Source organism: Lissotriton helveticus, chromosome 2_1 (assembly GCF_964261635.1).
Source record: "Lissotriton helveticus chromosome 2_1, aLisHel1.1, whole genome shotgun sequence".
Lineage (NCBI taxonomy): Eukaryota > Metazoa > Chordata > Amphibia > Caudata > Salamandridae > Lissotriton > Lissotriton helveticus.
In genome coordinates this window covers 2030010576-2030031846 of record NC_136059.1, presented here as the reverse complement: position 1 = coordinate 2030031846, position 21271 = coordinate 2030010576, and the positions used below count along the sequence as shown (strand labels likewise).

General features: G+C 47.8%; 2 protein-coding genes across 5 annotated transcripts in view; one reads left to right on the top strand and one right to left on the bottom strand.

Annotated features, from left to right (window-relative positions):
- Positions 1-17857, top strand: part of SPMIP2 (sperm microtubule inner protein 2) — a 472857-nt gene extending 455000 nt beyond the window's left edge. Inside the window, exon 5 of the mRNA XM_078677003.1 lies at positions 17368-17857. The gene's annotated coding sequence lies outside the window, so the exon portion shown is untranslated. The remainder of the gene's footprint in view (positions 1-17367) is intronic.
- FNIP2 (folliculin interacting protein 2) overlaps positions 17764-21271 on the bottom strand; it is a 459542-nt gene continuing 456034 nt past the window's right edge. For all 4 annotated transcript variants that reach the window (XM_078676999.1, XM_078677002.1, XM_078677000.1 and 1 more), the window contains one exon: positions 17764-21128. In XM_078676999.1, coding sequence (XP_078533125.1) covers positions 21050-21128 — 79 coding nt within the window. In that variant the 3' untranslated portion in view covers positions 17764-21049. The remainder of the gene's footprint in view (positions 21129-21271) is intronic.

Below are 21271 nucleotides of genomic sequence, written 5' to 3'. Positions count from 1 at the left end.
GCCGCCTCATCGCACTATTGGCCAATGGGCCTAGGGAGTGGGGAGCATCAAGGCATCACACAGCACCATATCTCTGACCAGACCTGGGAGGATTAACGGCCCGAGACTGCAATGTGGGCCCTGTTGCTTCCTGCCTTGCAGAGGTAGGCCGCCTCGTGCTTTGCTTCACCGGCCCCGCGCATGCAAAGAACCTGCCCCCACACACTGTAACCAGGAGGGCAGAAAGACCTCTAACAGTCTCCTTCCATTTATTTTATAACATCGGGCCATGCCTGGCCCGAGGGTGATGTGTGACTACATCTGGCACGATGGCTGCCACAACAACAGGACTGCCGACCTGCTATATCCCATCCCAACTCAGTCCTTTTAAAAAAAGATTTTTATGAACAGTTTTTCAATATAATCACATTACATCTCATTGTGTTTATTTGGATGACAGTATCGTTATGGAGCCATAGGACATGCATTCTGTACTCAAAGGGGGTACATGTCGCTGCAGTCCACTTGTCCTTTCTGTAAAGTGATGCCGGGGGGTGGGGGGGGGGGAACGGGGCAGAAGAAAACCGGGGGCACCTTGGGGGGCGGGAGTCAGGGTGCGAGCTTCGTATAGGGCATTTGGGTCATGTCAGCTACAGCCAATAGGTGCGTGACTGCGTTGTTTGCGGGCTATCATTGGACAATGCTGCTAATAGTAGTATCCAGTGCAGTACGTTGTGGAGTTGTTGTGTGTTGCGAGCTGGTTGGGATGGTGGGAGCGGTGTCTTGTGTACCCCCGTGGGGAGCTCGTGCATCTGTGTTCGGTGGGTTGCTTTGGGAAGCCCTTGTGTCGGTGCGTGTGTGTAATTGTAGTCCCCTTACCTGCTCCTCCCGCAGAATTTCTTCTTCTGCCGCCGCCCATTTCTGCACCGCACCCACCCATGCCTCCATCGGGGGGCCCATTGTGGCTCGCCAGTTCATGGCGATACTTCTCTTTGCTAGGAGCGTTGCGAGGGACGCGAAGCAGACAGAGACTTTGTGCGTTTTTGGTCGTCGGAATATCCTGAGAGCGACTGCCTCCCACGTGTGAATATCTGTGAGTTCTTTGAGTGTCTTGAGGACTACGGCCTAGTACGGTTGTAAGGTGGGGCAGCTCCAAAACATGTGCTGGAAGTGTGCATCAGGGACAGTGACATTGGGTGTCCGGGTAGAATAGATGTAGGCGTGCTGGTGTTTGATATGCTCTATGTAGGACATAATACTGTATGTTTTTAAAGCGCACATTCCTAGACACCTTCTTGGGGAACTCTAATGCCCTTTCCCACTCCCTATCGTGTAACTGGCGCTCAAGTTTGTCCTCCCATTTGGCTCGGAGAGCAAGCAGTGGTTTGTTAGTAAGTTCTCGTATGGACTTATACAGTCATGTAACTAAGTGCCGGCCTGTATCCATATGCAGGATGGTGTGGACGACCGGGTGTGTTGTTGGCTCGCCTGTAGATAAATCAAAGTGCGGCCTGTAGTGTTCTAGGAGCTGTCGTTGAGTCAAAAACTGTCCCGGGGAAGATTGTAGTCCTCCATGAGTTGGTCGAAGTTGCCCATCTGTGAAGAGCGATTCAGCCTCAGTAATCTCACGGTCCGTCCACGTACGAAGCATAGTGGTCGTGAAGTATTTATCCCGTTTGGGCCAGCCAACTAGCGGCAACCGGGGGGAGTAGTGCGGGGGCTCTGCCGACATGTGGTGGATTCTCTGCATGCATCGGCGGGCTACCGACACCTGCAGCGGATAAGTCCGCCGTGGTTTGGTACCTGGGAGCAGCATGCGACGGAGCTCCGGGGTAGGGACCGGGCCTCGAGACGTGTATGTTTCACCCGTGTGCCTGCCCGCCGTCCAGTACGACAGCCATTGTAATTGAGCCGCTAGAAAATACGACTCGAAGGAGGGGGCGCCTAGGCCCCCTTGTGTGGTGAGCAATTGCAGGTTAGTGAGGGCTATCCGGTGTCTACTCACCCCCCAAATGATCGAGCGGAGGAGTGAGTCGAGGTCGCGAAAGAAGGCTTTGGGAGGGATAACCGGTAAGTTCGTGAAGTGGTATAGCAGTCGGGGGACGATGATCATCATAGCTATGGCCACGCGGCCTATCGGGGCCAGCGGGAGATTCTTTCAAAATTCCACCGACGATCTGATGGAAGAGGCTACCCTCATAAATGTCGGTGTGGGAGTGGTACAGGCGGACGCCGAGATAACGGGGGCAGTAGTGCTCCAAGATAGGGTCTGCTCACCAATGCGTACCTCCCACGGCACGAGGATGGGATGCAGTAGATAGATTTTGGATTTGTCCCAATTTACTTTAAGTCCGGACGCCTCCGCGAACTCCGTCAGGATTGTCCAGATGGGTGTGAGGTCTGCGGTAACATCACGGATATATAGGAGAAGGTCATCCGCGTAAATGGAGACACTATGCATGGTGTCCGCTATGGGAATGCCCCATTCGGGTGACTCCTGGCGCAATCATATTGCCAGAGGTTCTACCGCCAGGGCGAAGATCAGGGGTGATAGTGGGCACCCTAGCCTCGTGCCTCTTTCCACCTTAAAGGGGGACGATACATATCGACCCAAGCGAATGCAAGATGTAAGCTTTGTGTAGAGAAGCTATGTGTATGCTAGGAGAGTTGGACCTATTCCTGTGCGTTGCAGAATGGCAAAAAGGTAGGGCCACGTGAGGGTATCGAAGGCCTTTTCGAGGTTTAAAATTAAGCAGGCTGCGTTAGGGTGCATATCTCCCGCTTGATCTTGAATGTGGAACAAGCGACGTATGTTTTGGGAGGTATTCCTGCCGGGAACAAACCCGCACTATTCCAGGTGAACTAGGGGGTCGCAGAATTTGTTCATATCTATCAGCAAAAATGTTCCCCAGTATCTTAAAGTCGGCAGAAAGGAGCGTGATAGGGCGGTAGGAAGATAATTGTTGCGGGTCTCGGTGTGGTTTACGGAACGTTACAATGACCGACTCGCAGAGGGAGCCAGGCAATTCTCGCCTCTCGAGTGCGGTCGCAAACATCTCTAAGAGACGGGGGACTAACAGGGAGGAGAAAGTGCAGTGATATTCAAGTGGCAGACCGTCTAGTCCCGGTGCCTTGTGCGCAGATCGCATGGGTGACGTCGGTCAGCCATATTTGGCATCTAGTGTGGTTTTCTCTGCTTCCGTAATGTGTGGGATGGGCAGGTGGTCTAGAAAGTGGCTGATCGCCTCCTGTCTGAGCTGTGTCGGGGTGCGGTAGACCGTGGTATAGTATTGCTGAAATGCTCGTAAAATGTCCATTTGGGATCGCACTAAGTGACTGGCGGGTTCTAGAATCTCAGTGATGGGTTTTGTGTCTGTGTCCTGTTTTGCTAACCATGCTAGGAGTGTGCCCGTTTTGTCTCTCTCCTTGTGCATTCGAGTGGCGTATGTCTGCCATGGACGCAGTGTACTGCGTTTTGGCCTCTGCCACCTGTTCCATCGTTGCAGCATTAGCATCTGCTCGTTTTGTGAGGGTTGCAAACTTTTGTTCAGTGGTGGAGAGTGTTCGTTCTAGTGTGCGTTTCACACCCACTATTTGTTTGATGCATGCTCCCCGAGCCACTATCTTAAATGCGTCCCATTCTACCAGTTTGGAGGAGGCGGTCCCGTGTTATTAAAGTAGTCCTGTATGTTTTCTGCATGGTCGTGTTTGAACACTTGGTCTGTCAGACAGTCGCGGGGGAGGCACCAGGTGGGCACCGGAGGTGAGGGGGCCTCCACTGAATGCGTAAGATATGCGCGTCGTGGTCGGAAATTACGCAGCCTAAGTATTCCGTGTGCTGAACTTTGGGGATCAGTGATGGGGAACATAAAAATCTGATTTTGGAAAAGGGGGGTGGTGATGGACAGAGTTTCTGAATGATGCAGAATACTCTTACCAAGTCAATAGATCATGGTTTTAATCCATCACCGTTTTTTAGCTCACTGCACCATCCCAGCTCAGAACCTGGCTATGTGCAAATTAGTCTATTCCTGTCCCAGTGCATGATGGGAACAGGGCAAACCAAACTACCAAGCCAATTCTTATACTGGGAAGGAAACAAGCTTCCGGGGACCGGTTTCTGGCATCACAGCCTTCTTCGGCCCGGCTTGCTTGAATCCTGATGGTGCAATGAGCAAGGGACTCACGTCTGAGTATACCCTCCCACACATAGTGTGGATAAAACCGATTTTGGAAAAGGGGGGTGGTGATGGACAGAGTTTCTGAATGATGCAGAATACTCTTACCAAGTCAATAGATCATGGTTTTAATCCATCACCGTTTTTTAGCTCACTGCACCATCCCAGCTCAGAACCTGGCTATGTGCAAATTAGTCTGTTCCTGTCCCAGTCCATGATGGGAACAGGGCAAACCAAACTACCAAGCCAATTCTTATACTGGGAAGGAAACAAGCTTCCGGGGACCGGTTTCTGGCATCACAGCCTTCTTCGGCCCGGCTTGCTTGAATCCTGATGGTGCAATGAGCAAGGGACTCACGTCTGAGTATACCCTCCCACACATAGTGTGGATAAAACCGATTTTGGAAAAGGGGGGTGGTGATGGACAGAGTTTCTGAATGATGCAGAATACTCTTACCAAGTCAATAGATCATGGTTTTAATCCATCACCGTTTTTTAGCTCACTGCACCATCCCAGCTCAGAACCTGGCTATGTGCAAATTAGTCTGTTCCTGTCCCAGTGCATGATGGGAACAGGGCAAACCAAACTACCAAGCCAATTCTTATACTGGGAAGGAAACAAGCTTCCGGGGACCGGTTTCTGGCATCACAGCCTTCTTCGGCCCGGCTTGCTTGAATCCTGATGGTGCAATGAGCAAGGGACTCACGTCTGAGTATACCCTCCCACACATAGTGTGGATAAAACCGATTTTGGAAAAGGGGGGTGGTGATGGACAGAGTTTCTGAATGATGCAGAATACTCTTACCAAGTCAATAGATCATGGTTTTAATCCATCACCGTTTTTTAGCTCACTGCACCATCCCAGCTCAGAACCTGGCTATGTGCAAATTAGTCTGTTCCTGTCCCAGTGCATGATGGGAACAGGGCAAACCAAACTACCAAGCCAATTCTTATACTGGTTAGGAAACAAGCTTCCGGGAACAGACTAATTTGCATATAGCCAGGTTCTGAGCTGGGATGGTGCATTGAGCTAAAAAACGGTGATGGATTAAAACCATGATCTCTTGACTTGGTAAGAGTATTCTGCATCATTCAGAAACTCTGTCCATCACCACCCCCCTTTTCCAAAATCGAACATAAAAATCTGTCCAACCGGATTCATAGGTTGTGCGGGATGGAGTGGAATGAGTAGAGTCGTGATAGAGGATGGTGTGATCTCCATGTGTCCGTTAGTGCCCAGTGCGAGAACCAACGTTGAAAGCTCTCCGTCTGTCTGGGGGGGGGGGGGCAGGGGGGAGAATGTGCCAGTGGCAACCTGTCCAGTGCGATATTAAGCGCACAGTTATAGTGGCCCCCCCAGGATCCATGGGCTAGATGCGAATTGGGCTAAAACCCCAGTAAGGGAATCCCAGAACCTGTCTTGCTCAATATTCGGGGCATATATGCTGCCCAGTAGGATGGATTGTCCATCTAAGAACCCCTCTAGCAATGCAAATCTACCCTCTTTGTTCACCACTCTCCGGAGCTCCTCAAAGGGGGTACCCGGGCGGACCCAGATCAGCACGCCACGTGCATATGCGGAGTATGACGTAGCACATATGGTACCGCGCCATCTGGCCCGTAGTTTGTTCATTTCTGGTGCTGTGAGGTGTGTCTCCTGCAGAAATGCCACCTGTGCATTTTGACGTTTAATGTATGAGTATGCGGTGTATCGTTTATGGGAGGTATGTAGACCCCGTGCGTTTAAGGTTATAATGCTAATGTTCGCGCTCTGCATTTGGGTATGTGATTATCGTTGCCTTTGCACCTTAGTGCGACAGAGGAGGCTGCATCTTGGATTCTAGTGGTGTCTTAGCCCTGCGTTCGCCGGATATGGGGGTTGAGGACATCCACCCAGGAGTGATGGGTGCCCTAGTGTGTGTGTTCCCTGAGGGGTAAAAGGGTGGAGTAAACCGGGTCAATGTAACCAGAAACAGGGTGGGGAGAACATCCCAATACCTGGGACCTATCGGCGGGGCCGATACGTCCAAACTGACTCTCATTGCACTAGAGAGTAAATAGTCGATACATGGGGTGGCGGTCCGTGCCTCTGAGGCGGATTCACGTCGGGGCATTTGTAGGATCAATGTTCGTCATCCGGATCATGGATCAGCAAGGGTGTCGGGGTGTATGACGTTGATGTGTCCTGTTCAAACGCTGTAATCGGACATTTCTGATCATCATCTTACGTGTCCATTATTGCATATTGTGGGCTGTTTTTGGAGTGATCTTGGGGAAGGAGACGGAGTCAGTCTTAGTTTGGGTCTCATCGCTGTTGTCTTCTCCTTCCGAAGAGAACAGGTGGGGGTCGCAGTCTATATCTTCCCCAAGCGGGGTGGACCGCAGATCCGTTACGGCTTGCAGGGCCTAGCGCCGCTCCTGTATGATTTGCTCCAGGTCTGGGGATTCCACGGCTGGGCGTTCTGTGAGCTCTCTCCTTCCCTGCAGTCTCTGCGTTTGTGTTTGTCGCGGGCTGCGTCTCCTGTTGCGTGGTGCTTTTTGTTTCCACTCCCGCGAGGCCTCTTCCGTGGAGCACTGTGCGCAGTGGTGGTCTGCCCACTCACACGCGTCATCAGCGTTAGAGAAGAAGTGGGTGGTGCCAGCATGGAGGACCTTTAGGCGGGCCGGGAACAGCAATGAGTATTGAATGTTGTTTTCCCGCAGTCGGCGCTTCATCTCCAGGAATGAAGATCTTTGTTTCTGTACCACCCATGCATAGTCAGGGAAGATGATGATGTGCTTGTTTCCACCTGTAGGGGGCCTGTGATTCTGGCGGCCCTAAGCACTGCGTCGCGGTCCTGGAAGTGTAGAAATTTAGCAAGCATCGGCCGAGGTGGGGCTCCTGGCGGCGGCCTGCGGGCCGGGACCCAGTGTGCTCGCTCTATTGAAAAGAAAGGCGTCCGATCTGTGGTTGGGGTGAAAGATTTAACCCAGGCCTCCATGTATGCACGTGGGTGCGCCCCTTCAACGCCCTCTGGAAGGCCCACCACGCTTAGGTTGCAGCGCCGCAAGCGCCCCTCCAAGTCATCCATGCGCTCCTCCATAGTTGCTAGGTGACCCAGGACGGTCTAAAGCGATTTCTGCTGTGCGTGAACAGTGGGTTGTACGTCGGCGAGGGACTTCTCTCCCTCTTTTACCTTGTCGGCCAGTTTCTTATGGTCATCTCGATTGAGACTAATATCTGTAGTGAGGGTGCAGAGTGGCTCTTCCATGGAAACTCTGGAGAGTTCAATTGCTGCTAGTACTTGATCAAGTTTGTCTGAGAAGGTCGGTTCCGGTCTGGTCGTGGTCAGTGTACTGGTCCGTGGTTGTTTATCCGGTGCGGTTTTCGGGGACGACGTCTGTTGCGTAGCTCTGGGCTTCCTCATCGTGCCATATGGAGGAAAGTTCTTCATGCTCTGTGTGAATGGCTGAAGGGATGTGGGCAGTCTGATGCCGCCTTGTGGCCTGAGTATCCGTCTCGTGGACCGCTTGATGTATGTGGAGTAGTGCGCCCATAGGTCCCCCCCCTGCCCCGGCGGGGCTGTCCCGTTGAGTTACCAGTCACTCTCGCGGTGGGCACCTGCTGCGGTGGCCATGACCTGTCCGTCCCACCACTTCTTATCCCGTGTTTTTTCTGGGCCCTGCGTTGGGGTCTGTGCCGGTCTACTTTGTTTGGCGCTCTCTACCTGGCAGCATCTGTTGTGTGAGGCACCCCAATGGTGGCAATGTGTGCCGTAGGCGATGTGTCCGATGGGACTAGTGTCTAGGGTGTCCCAGGCACTTGTCTGCTACTTCGTGGGCGAAATGGAGCCTGGCCCCGGTCTCTTCCGCGGGCCGCAAAATTTTCAGCAGCCAGAGGAGGAGACCAACGTTGAGTGTGTGTCGTCGCCCGGAGCCGCGCTCTGGTGCTTTCAGTCTGGGGGTGCGTCCCCCGGAGAAACGGAGATCGGCCGCTCCAGAGTCAGGGCAGGGTGCAAGAGTCTGCCATCTTGTGTCCGGGTGCCGGGGCGCTTCTCTGGCGGTGTGCTCCATCGGTGTTGCAGTTTTTGGTGTTTTCAGCACCCCGCAGTGTGCATCTTCAATTCAGACTTCAGGTATGTCGGTTTGGCGCCCGAGCTGACGAGGTGGCACCGTCTTCTGGGCTGCCTTAACACGGAACCTCAGCAAAGTGCGTCCACCATTGCAGCCCACTTGGCCACGCCCCCATCCCAACTCAGTCCTTGCGACAAATTAGACACGTTCTTCCAGGCAGCATGCAAAGTCCTTGAGTCGCAGGCTTGGTTGAGGGTTGTGCCGAAGGTAGAATCGGGGATGCTGATTGCGACAGGGCAGCCCCTGATGTGCTGCCATGGGTGATGCATGTCTCTCCGTCTAATGTTCAAAGCTCTGCATGGGTCTGGACCTGCTGCCATGCGGAGAAAGTTTGAATGGTATGTTCCAGCAAGAAGCCTTCGCTCCTCATCGGCGAGACTGGTGAAAATACAGAGTCAGGAAAGCAAAATCAGGTGGCAGAACTTTCGGCGTAGCAGCTGCTAGACTCTGGAATGAACTTCCACTAGAACTGAGACAAGTCGGCGATATCCTTCCTTTTAGAAAGAGACTAAAAACTTGGTTGTTCACCAAAGTCTAAATAATTTGGTTGTCAGTCCCCGGGCACACTCATTAACTGTACTCCGAGCATGCTAGCGCCAGGATGCCTGCCAGGTGATAGAGCGCTTTATAAATTAATTAAATAAATAAATAAATAAAATAAATGCATTGCTTGGCAGAATTTCTTATGTTGTCGTTGGCTGCCGGTCGGTTGGCCCCATGTTATCCCTCGATGTTTCTTCCATACTGGCCAGTCTTCTTCCTCCGCGGTCTCACCCTCCAGGGTAATATCTTGTGGGGCCATCTCTATCTTCTTGAACCATGAGATGTTCCGGGCCACTGTTTCTTGCCCCTCCATGGCCGTTACCCTGGTTCCCTCACTCCTCATCACTGTCCACACCCTCTGCTTGTACGGTGCTCTGACCTTCCACCTGGTCTTCGGTCTTTGCTGACCACTTTGTCCCCTGGCCTGAGGTCCCTGGACTTGGCCCTTATCTTATCGCTGTTTGCCGCATTGCACCCTTCCCTGCATGCTTGAGTCTCCTGGGCATCATGGGGGGAGTGGGGAGCAGCGTTCACCAAGGGCATGCAGGGATTGTGTCCCAGCGAAGCCTGTTAAATATCAATGTCCCGGGGGCCACTGGGAGGTGCTGTGAGGCATGCCCCGATAATCTCTCAGGAATAACTGGAGGTGGCGTTCTGGATCAGTCTGTTCTGTCACCGCAATCTGGATTGCTTTGAGTGTTCACATTTCGATTTCATTGTTAGCCTGAGGCCATTGGGGGTGATACAGCGATGACGGATTCAGGGATGCTTTAAAAACAAAAAATCACAGAACTCCCTGCCTTGAAATGGCGGTCCCTTGTCACTTTTGATCTCTGCTGGGAAGCCAAAAATTGTAAATACCTTCTCCAAGATGGGAGCCACATGGCCACATGTGTGAACGCTATCGAGCAGATGACTTCCACAATGGGGTATTTGGAGTAGGTATCCATAATAACTAGTGTGACTCTTCCATCCGGGAAGCTCCCAAAGTATGTGCTTACTTTATTCCAGGGTGTATTGCACAATTCCTCTGTGATTATTGGTGCTGATCTTTCCTGAACACAGGCCAGTTGGCATGTAGAGCATTTCCGGACAACCTCTTCAGCCAGGTCTTCGAGTCCGGGAACCATATTTTCTCCCTCATCCTAGACTTCATCTTCATCAACACTTGATGTCCTTCGAGGGCTAGTTGCGTCATGTGATGCTGCGGGGCGCTGGGATGACGATCCGGGACCCGCGCAGGATGATCCAGTCTTGGGTCTTGTTGAACTCATTCCTCACCCTCCACATCTTGGTGAGGCATTCACGATCTTACCACGACCAGTCAAAAGCATCCTGCAGAACATTTTGCCTTGATCCACTTTGGATGGCGTTCCGCACCTTGGTGAGGACTAGGTCTGTTTCAGCCGCCTCCCTGTCAGCCAGGGTCAGGGCTCGAGGGCAAGCAGCACAAAAAATCATATTGACGAAGGCTTCCACCGCCTCAGCCTCATAGTTGTCAGCTTGGGGTTCTTAAGGCACTAGGTGGGGGGAGAGGAAGTTGGCCGGATTTTTTGCTCTGGTTCGGTAGACAACCTCCATCATGTATTGTTAAAGCTGAATGGCCCACTACTCGATTCTTGGTGGTGGATGCGAGGCTGATCCCCGGAACAGCGGGACTAGTGGTTGATGGTCAGTGTTGACCTTGAAACGTTGACCACTCTCGTAAAGGTCAAAATTCCTGCATGCCCACTTAATTGCTAGGGCTTCTCGCTCAATCTGGGCGTATCGCGCCTCTGTGGGTGATAAGCCTGTCCTGGCAAATGCTAGAGCTGCCCAACGTCCGGGCTCCTGTTCCTGGGCTAGCACTGCTCCAAGGCCTACTGGGCTGGCATCCACTAATAGTTTAGTACGTTTGTCTGGGTCAAAATAAACCAGTGTCGTATTGTCGAGGAGTGCGTCCTTGACACGTTGGAATGCTGCCTCTTCAGGGTGACCCCAGTTCCATTTGGTCCTCATCGTGGTGAAAGCCCTTAGTGGTTCCGCGATGGTGGCCAGGTCTGGGATGAATTGGCCACAATATTTGAGTATTCGGAGGAAGCTTTGTACTGTGGACACGGTTGTGGTGCTTGTTTTATCACCTGGTACTTGCGGAGGTCAATCTGTATTTCCTTTTGGTTGAATATGTATCAGAATAATTCAAATGTTGGTTGAAAGAACAGATACTGCTCTCGATGCAACGTGACACCATGGTCTTGGAGTCATTAAAAGGGGGTTCAGAGGTGTCTGCAGTTTTCGGATGCCATGGCGGAATGTATGAGAATGTCATCACTAACGTTTAGGATGCCCGGTGGCCCTGATAGTCTCTCGCGTATGGCATTTTGGAATACCTCTGCCGCTAAGGAAATACCAACGTTGAGGTGCCTATAGTGGAGCAGCCCCTGATGTGTGCTGAAGGGGGTTATGTACCTGCTTTCTTCTGCCAAGACCATTCTGGCCCAGCTTAGAGAACCACCGGGAGATGTTGAAATCAGCCACTATCTTGCCCATGGTAGGGGTTATGTGGCGTTCACTCTGAATGGCTCTGTTCGGGAGCCGCATGTCAATGTATAGCCGTATTTTCCCTGGCTGTTTTGGCTTCTCTGCAATTACCATCAGAGAGACCCAGGAGGTTGGTCCGGATACCTTTTCTATTACCCCTTGTTCTTCAAATTTTTGCAATTCGCGTTCCATCAGTGGCCGAAGCTGGAATGGTGACCTTCTGACTGGACGGGCACCGTCATTCGTCCGAGTAGGGGGTAGAGGTGACTGACTCCTATATGCGAATATCTTGGTGTTGGACACTACTAGTTGCGGCTTAGGTTAGAGGCAGTTGTACTGCTGTACTCCCATGACATTTATGGAGGCCCCAGTGTCTCTGACGCCTTTTACTTCGGACCCCACTTATGCGGACTGGGTTTTGGCCTGCAGTGGCTCTTCAGTTCTTTTCTGAACGATATGAGGACTGTTCCTTCCTCTTCATCTTCTTCAGACGGAGTCTTCTACCCGGTAAGTAGATTGATAGTGGGGTCCTCGAATCACCAGGATGTGTAAGGTTTTTAAATGACAATTAGCGTACCGCTTTCCCTCAGTGGCTAGTAGCCTCGGGGGTCCTTGCCCTGGGTTTTCTTTTGGCAGACTGAGGCAAAGTGATTGGAAATTCCGCTGTGAGAGCATGTTCGGCCTTGTGCGGGCAGGCATTGATTGGATGTTCTTCCCGCCCACAGTAGCCACACTTGTTTTTCAGGGGCTGGAATGGGTGCCCTCTGGGGGCATTCCCCTTCTCCCTCGTCCTCACAGCGTCTGCTCGTTCCGTCTTGATGACCACATTCTTATCAGTTGTCCATGTTAGTGCCAGGTCCATCTCGTCAGACCGTGCAGCGGACAGTTCCTGCGACCTTGTGAGGAGTAAGGTTTTGTTGCGACATCCCTGGATCAACTGAGCGCGGATCTCCTTGAGCTAGTCATCAGCTGGGCAGGGGCCTGCAAACTCCCATAGCCTGGTGTAGTATGTGTTGATTGATTTGCCTTTCTGTTGGCGGGCCTGGCACAGTTTAAAGCTCTCAAAGTCCGAATTTAATTGCGGGTCAAAGTGAGCATTGATGCTCTCACTGCAACATTGTAGTGAATGGGTAGGCCTGTGTTTGGTAGCTATTTGAATAGGAGTTAAATTTCTTCCCCTGCATAATGTAGGAGGGAGTAGCGTTTTACCGCGCCATCAGTCTCTTGCATGGCTAAGAAGTAATTGTCCAAACACCCTTTCCATGTTTTCCACATGGGGGACGAGGTTGCGGGGTCGGCCTGTTCACTGAACGGGGGCAATGCACCCATGAGTGCGTGTTGTGTGCTGATTTGGCCGGGTGGTTGAGCTACATTAGGTTCATCTGCCTTCTTGAGGGTTGTGTGCAATTTGTGTTTTTACCCCTTTTTCTTTTCTTTTTTGACTAGGGTCTGTGACTTTACCTGCCTGTGATGTACTTATGTGGTGGTACTTAACACTGGTACCCTAGTCCTTTGAGTGCGAGTCCTCCTGAGTGTATCACAATGCTCCTCCTTGACACGCGATCATTATTTTTCCTAATGTTGTGGCATGCTGTATAGGGTCTTGTGGCGAAAAATGATTGCATTAGCCACTACTTGTTTCCTGCCTTTATGAATAGGCATGTGCGGTGTGAAAGCCTTATTGGGCCCAGTACCTTGCAGCTGATTCCAGGCTGTGGCGCGCCTGGGATCAAAGGAGTAAGCTTGGTCATGTTGATTGGCTGCCGTACATGGTGTCCCTGCCTCCTCAGTAGGCCGTCTGCTTCTCGCAGCTCCCGGAAATGTGGAGGCGTGGTTGTTTTACACCCTCTGATGTGCCGGGCTGCATATCTCCCAGGGACCTCGACGCAGCGTTGAGGAATGTGTGGGCCGGCCCCCGCCCTTGTCGCCAGTGTCACGTCCTGCCTTTCAGCGGAAGGCAACCTTGCGCTTTGCCTTGACTGCCCCCACGCATGCAAAGAACCTGTGTCCACACACTTATCTAGTCGGGCAGAAAGACCTCGAGCGGTGTCCTCCCATTTATTTTAGAACCTCGGGCCAAGCCTGGCCTGATTGTGATGTGTGACTAGATCCAGCACGCCTGCCAGCGCAAACACAGTACTGCTGACCTGCTACAAGCCATACCAGCATCGGCAGCCATGAGGGGAACAGCGGTGCAGGGCTGGGAACAAGACACACCAGGAGTTTTTTCTTCTGGTGGGGCCTGACCACAGTACTGGCAGATTCATGGTATGGATACGGATAATAGACCATTGCCCCTGCAACCGAATACCCTAGAGCCTTGGTGAGATCACACAGCCTGTGGGGCTGCAAAGGATATGGGCATTGAGCGCGGTCGCTCCAGGCAAAGGAAGCACCCCCGTAGAGGCCGCTGTGGTCTCAGGGATGTCTCGGCTAACTGAGACTCTGGCAAAGAAGGAACAGGAGGGAGTCCACCCGAAATGGAGAATAGCGCTGCAGTGCAACCCTCAGTGCCAGATGAAGGAGGCCACACCTGACACAATTTTAGGGGCGAGTATTGGGCCCTTGCCTACTTTACAATACTAATGCAAACCAGCATCACCTTATCCTTATGGCTCTAAAGGCTGGGAGCCTCAGGATGGAAACTTTGTGTTCAGTTTCCTCCCCCACCCACGAAAGTGATGGGGACCATTTTGGGGTAACAGATCCTTCTATGGGGGCGGGGCAGGGCCACTGGAGTTAAGTGGAAGTTGAGGCCCAAAGTATGTGGCAGGGTACGGTAAATTATGCAGCAAGAAAAGGTTAACTATGTGGCACTATGCAGCACATTTTGGGATAGTAATGCATTATTTCATAATTTCTAAACTTGCTAACACTGTCTGGGCATTAGATGCAACTCATTAGTACCAGTTTAACACACAAACACAGCAACAACCTACAGAGAGGTGACCAGTCAACCATTTCAAAAATCCTTCCACTGCACGGAAATACCTATTGCTTCGTTTTTTTGTAACTTTTGAACCATCCGAGTTAAAAACTATTTGGTTTTTGTTAAAATGTGTAGATTATGTGCAGATGATAAGTTATGTGGCAAATGAAGCAGATCTATAACTATACGAATATCGCTGCAGCTGCACAATCGCATAATTCCAGCGGCCCTGAGCATAGGGAAGGAGTTGGGGGTTTGAGGTTTTGGTTATTAATATTGTTTGGTTTATCGTTATATTGGGCACTACACTTGGAGAACACATGTTGCACCACCCACCCTGCAGACCCACTATAGCCCACAACCGTACAGGACAGGTCACTCTGATTGGATACATTGGTATCCATAGCATCTCCTCCTCTTTAGTGTAAGCCATTGTCATCTTTATACCAGTATCATGGAGTATTGGAACTTGTTTTTGAGCTCAGGGAACGATCATTTGAATCCTTGAATTCCATGTATGCCAAGTGTTTGTTTAAAGTGTTTATTTATGTTTTTATGGAGGCCCTGAGGAAGTCCTTATGTATAAGAACGAAACACGTTGGCCGTGCCCTAGGCTGTGTTAATTTTCCTGTCTTTATGTACAAGAAAGGAATAAAAGATTAATTTCATATAAAGCAAAGCAGATTTCGTGATGTCCGTTTCTGTTATTGTGTAGCTTTAGCCCCCTCTTGTTGCCCTTCATTGTGAAGAGATATATTAGTGACTGTATAACAGTAATTTGGTTTGCTTGTGCCCCTCCTTTCTGTGTTGTCCTCTTGATTATGGCTCGCTCAGTGGAAACTGAACCTCACCCCACTTCTATTCTTGATGCAATCGAAGAGGCATCAGGACTGACAGTGAAGTGGCCCAAATCACTACTGATCCCTATCCGAAGTTACAGAGATGACAAAACTGGCACCTGGCCCGGCCGTTCCGGCGTCAAAGCTTCTGTTACATAGGAATCCAGAGGACATGGGGGCCAGACCTAGCATGGAGTCTTAACCTACGCCCCTTCATCCACATGATCCAGACCGATTTAGAAAGAAGGGCTAAACTGCCACTCAATGTACTGGGTAGGGTGGTTCTGTATACAATTATGGCCCTCTAACGACTCCTTTATGTCCTCCAGAATTTTCCCTTTTCCATCCCTAACCAATGGTTCATTTGCATGACTTCTCAGACTCGGAAATTCCTTTGGGCCAATAAACCTCCCACGATCTCCTTTGACAAGTGTGCCTGATCCACTTATGATGGGGGTCTAGCAATGGTCGTAATCGATCTCTATTACTGGTCAGCACACACCGTAGTGGTAAATGACCGCCTCTGCAGGAGGTGGGCAGATCCCAGCTTTAGGAAAGAGGTCTCACTGATCGGCTTTGATAATCTTGTGGGTATGCTTTATGGCACACTGAACACTCACTTGCTCCCTTCCCCAAGACCACTAGAGTAGTTTTCTTGGCATAGAGAGCTGCTTTATGTCGGACAGAATGGGAACAGCGAGTGATGCTGGAAACTTCCTATGGGTTGGTAGATGGCTGGATTGGGTGACACTTCTCGATGTGTTCTGGGGTTGGGACAACATTGGCGTTGCCCGGTTGGGTGACATTTGGATGGGTGGCCACATGAAATCCTTTGAGGACGACCAAACAGAATTCTCCCTCAAAAATCAAAATGTATTTCAATACCTCGAACTATATCATGCACTCTCAGGATATTGGGAGGGTGCTAGTTGGACATCAGGAACATAACCCTTTAGAGACTCAGCTCCTTATGGACCAGTTAGCCAAGGGCGGAATTTACCATATCTACAGAACCCTGGTAAATGACTCCAATTAAATATACACAGATGCACTTAAGGGAGATTGGGAGGGGTGGTTGGTTCCGCTGGACGAGGTGGAACGGAGGGCGTCATGCTTGGCACTTCAAACCATAGCCATTTCAGACCGGCTGCGTCTTGTACAATTGAATTACCTGCACCTACTACACACCCAAGCGCTTGTGGAGAGCCTATAAACTTCCCAAACCTGCCTGCAGTAGACATTGGCGATTTTTATCATATGGCCTGGAAGTGTCCCTTCATTCAGAAGTACTGGCTATCTACATTCATGGCCTCATCAGAGGTTCTGGGCCAGAGCCTTGAGGCATCACCAAAAGTTGCATTCTTAGGTCTGGTAGATGAGGTGGGAGGCCAAAGCGGTGTCTGGATCTAGAGGGGTAGGGCACATTGATCGCGAAAGAGATGTGGCTAAATACTTTAGGTCACCAGAAGCCCCAACAGCGAAGGAGTGGAGGGCGTGCATGAACAGCTCTACAAAATTGAAGGAACCAATTTTTTTTAGCCTCAGGATGCTCCAAGAAGCACCGGAAGATATGAGGGAAATGATGGGAGCATTAGGGACTGGAGACTCCATCTTGAATGGGGGGTAACTACTAGCAATGTTGAACAGATTCTCTGTGAAGTCTTGTGATGGATTTGAGTATTGTGTGCCTGTATTAAAACTAAAAAACTTATTAAAAAATAAATTGTAATAGAATGTGATGTGTTCTTTTCAGATGTACAATTTTCACCAGTGAAAATGTACTCCAATGTAAAGTTCAAGTGGCATCCACATTAGAACATTATATGCATTTAAATTCTGAAACAGATGGCTTTTGATTTTGCACTGAAATAAAGTATGCTTTGTGAAAAAAGCTAGAGCAGTGGTTCTTAACTTTTTGACTTCTGTGGACCCCCCACTTAATTACTGGAATCTGGTATGCTCACTGTGTAATTATTGGAAATCTTGGACACTGTCCTTAGCAATGTCCATGATATGAACCTCAAAACAGTATACTAAATTACAGAAACATGCATTCAAACAAATACAAATGTTTGCTCCTTTATGTACATACATTTTATTAATCAGTTAATATATATAAAACATTTTTTAACCATTTGCAGACCCACTGAGTAGGAATTGTGGACCCTCGGACCTCAGGTTAAGAACCACTGCACTAGAGTACAAATAATATAGTTAGATATAGCATTTTACCGCACTTTAATAAATCTCGTTCTGTTTTTCTAGGGCAGCCAAAATGTTCAGTACTACACTGCTGCGAAGAACAAGTATATATCGGCTAGTTTGAAGGAGTAAATGGTACCAACCACTGCCTCTAGTGAAACTAAAATGTTATGAATTTTTAACAAATGTAGTTACTCAGCTGTCGGCAACTGCCTCAATTTCACAGGAAACTTGATACAACATAATACTTTTATATTCAGAATCATTTTTTTTCTGATCAAACTTTCTCAGCAAATTGCCAGCAACCTGGACAGGTGATAATCCTTTAGAACGTGTTTTTATACACAGCAATTTGTTCTTTTTCAGAAAAGCAGAGTCAACACATCAGTTTCACAAAAAATGTTGAAATATATAATTGGATGTAAAACTGCAACTTTATTAAACACAGAGGCATGTAAATTGTATTGAAAACTTTATTGCACCAAACTCCATGTAAATAAACACTTAACTATAAGAAGTGAACTGATTTTATTAAATAGTAACACAGCTTGTCTCAATGTTCCTCCATCATTAAAGAATTACAAGAGTGATTGAAAACAGTATAAATACGATTGAAGCTTATTTGTTTTGCAATAATCTAGTTTTGAGCAGTTAATGGATTCAACATTGGATACTCCAATTAATGGAAAATGGGATGTAACTACTTGTAACTGCCTACTCTTATGGTTTCCAATACTTTTCTGTTGCCCAGGAACTCCAATATTTCCCCCTTTCCCTTTTATGCGGCCACTTGCTATTGACAGCGATAAAAGTGATAAACCCAAGAAAGTGTGCACTGTCTTACTAGATGTTGGCCGGAGAACTCCCTGTGTGGAAAAGTTTATTAGTTCAATATCCTGTCCACAATTGATCGAATAAGCTAATAGTACTATATTCTTGGGACATATCATTCATCATATACCAATGAATCATCATTCCAACTTTAACATTGAAATGCTTTTCAAATGGATCCACAAAAGTAAGTGTAGGATAGAGTCACTAAAGGTAAAAGGTATTCTCATGTAACTCTATCCCGATGTTATCTTACCGAATACCAAGTGCTCACTTTGGGTTAAAAGAAGGACTCCAAACAAATCATCTATTTTAGTACAAATATTGCTATATTATATCGTCTGCACAATCCCTTGGAGGAGCATATAAGGAATATATAGTCCACATTAGGTAGTTACAATTGCTGTTAAGTGTACAAGCATCTATGAATTGGAAACACATTACAATCAGAATTTAAAACAATCATTTTTATGATCAGTCCTTGCTTTCAGATAAACATAATTACCTCTGGGCGAACTATAAACAACAAATTATATTTTGTGAAAGCTGGTAAAAGGGATCCTTTATAATTTCAAAAAAATAAGACTGAAAATAAAAAAAGAGTTACAAGTGCAGTCATTCACAAAACATCTACTGCACATTCATTTTAAAGAAGAGCTCATTTAATTCTGGTAGCTCAAAATAAAGGTACAGGGTACAAGGTCAAAAGAGTTCCTTCCTTCTAGTTCTGCAGAATGTTATTGGGCACATCAGAAAAACATTTTGTGAGTATTCTTGCTTTTTCAATAAAAATCAGAAACCCATCAAATCATTGCAAAAATCACGTAATACTGTTAATGTAGATATCAACTGGTAATCTTTCACAGAATTTGAAAGCAACATTTTAATTTCATTGGCAGTTCTACATCTAGTGCGTCTTCGCAACAAAAGCTATGCAGTTCACAAAAATGTGCCTCAACAGAAACACTGCTGTTCCCACCAATTTTTTTACACAAGTTATACAACGAAAAGCACAGTCTCCATTTCTTCAACAGCAACATCCTGCAAAAGGTTGAACATTCAACAAACGAAAGACTAGTTAAGTGGATCCTGTTAAATGAGGTAGTAATTTAAGAAACATCTTGACCAATCCTTGGAACAAGGCCTGGTCCACATATCTATATTAACATTTCATAAAAACATATCTGGAAAGCATTGCACAACAATTACAGTGTGTGGCTTCAAAATATCAACCATGCTAAAAAGAACTGTAAACAAAATCATACCCGAATTATAAAGAAGTTTGGTTATTGTAAAGATGCTCAGCACAAGCAGCGCAAGTTCACAGGTGCAGTTGAATGCTAGATATGGGACTAAATAAATGTGAATTTCACAGTGCGGCATGTTTAATTAGCACTTGTTTCTATTCCTCAAACTGGGAATGCTTGAGAAAAGGTATAATTCTATGTGAAAAAAACTGATGGTCTAATTAATTTTAAGAGATGACAGCTTTCGGTATTAAAACAGTTTTACGTAAAACCCATCTTAATCTTGAAAATGCCATCAAAGATCCATCTTGACACAGAAAACTACTAATCTATTAGGGATTAGCGAGCGCATCAACACTTTTGGTAGTGTTCAACTCAACACATGATTGTTTTGGGCGAGAGGCACAGGTTACAAAGACAAATCCTTCTATTGGCCAACCTCCCTGATGAAAGCAGCGAGCCCTCGATAGAAAGAAAGGCACAGGTGATAGTGCAAAGCTGCAGCTCATCTACTGTACATGCAGGAGGCTGTGGCCGTTTTTACAGAACCAACAGAGTCACTTGTCAACTAGTTCACAAGGCCACTGAAAGGCATTCTATATGCATTTCACTATATGCATACAAGTCCAATTCGGTGCTCCCACAACCTCCTATACTTGAAATGTTTATAGGAAAAATACATTTTCAAATAAAGAAGCTTTATCAACATTCTAAAAGTTATTGGGCTTCCTAAGGAAATTTCTTTAGGCTGTCCATCTGCTTTCATTTATAATAACGGAAGTGGACTTTTCTGAGAACACAGTGACATAATCTAGCCTTTTATAATAAACAATAAGATTTCTTGCTATGTAGTGTGTCAGAAAATAATGCAGGTAACACAAAATAATCTGCTCCTATGATTGGACCCATTTCTGGACTGACTGTACAAGACACAGTTATGTATCATTGTATGTGCAACATTACATGTAAACTTCCAGTATACATAAAAGTAAGATTTGTTGTCAAAATAAATACTTATCCCTTTAAGAAGTATGCCGCGATCCTTAAAACCACTGGCAAGATATTTTTTCATGCTTGATCATTAAGTGAGGAGGCTGGTTCCACTTCTTTTTACTTCGTTTTCTTAGAGAACACTTTTAGCAGTTTGATTCCAAGCTTGTTGATCCAGGCCTAGGACTTATTTTTCTTCAACAAGCCATCCTCCAGCTCTGCTAAAGAGACATTATGTGTCGGAATGCTACATACTGTACAACACAGTTAACTCAAGAGGCAGGCGAAACGATCCGAAAGGGCAGTGTAACGCGAGCAGGAAATTTGTAGTTTCTAGTTTCATGGCTTGGGGGGCACAACCCTGTCATCATTTGTGCAAGCCCTCAAAGTGTCTGAAGTCACTGCTTAAATATTTTCCTCTGCCTCTTTTTGGTGTAGTAGTTTAAAAGAACTGTAATAAAGAAATGACTTCATGTCAAACCTGTATGACTCATTTCATGTAAACAAGTTCACTGACAAAGTCTTCAAGCTATGAACCCTGAAAACATACAACTGGAACAAAGAGGGGGCCGATGCCCCATAATTTGCTGCATTGCAGTTCCATTTTGGCTCAGAATATCTTCACGTACTGTCGTGTCCATCCTGTAGCAAGGCGATAACTAACTAGACAGCTTAGCTTATAGGAGTATCTGTGCGACGTAAGGAGAGTGAGTGCTGGCTACAGCAGCCAGGAGAGGCAGGTCGTTCGATTCAATCCTGGAAGAAAAAATAATGTTCTTGGTTCAATGATTGTTAATAACTGTCAAATAGATCGCAGCATCTCTTCACTTGATGAACCCCCATCAACATAGTCTTACTAATTCAGGTATTCTGGGTCTCATTTTAAATTGAAAAATAAG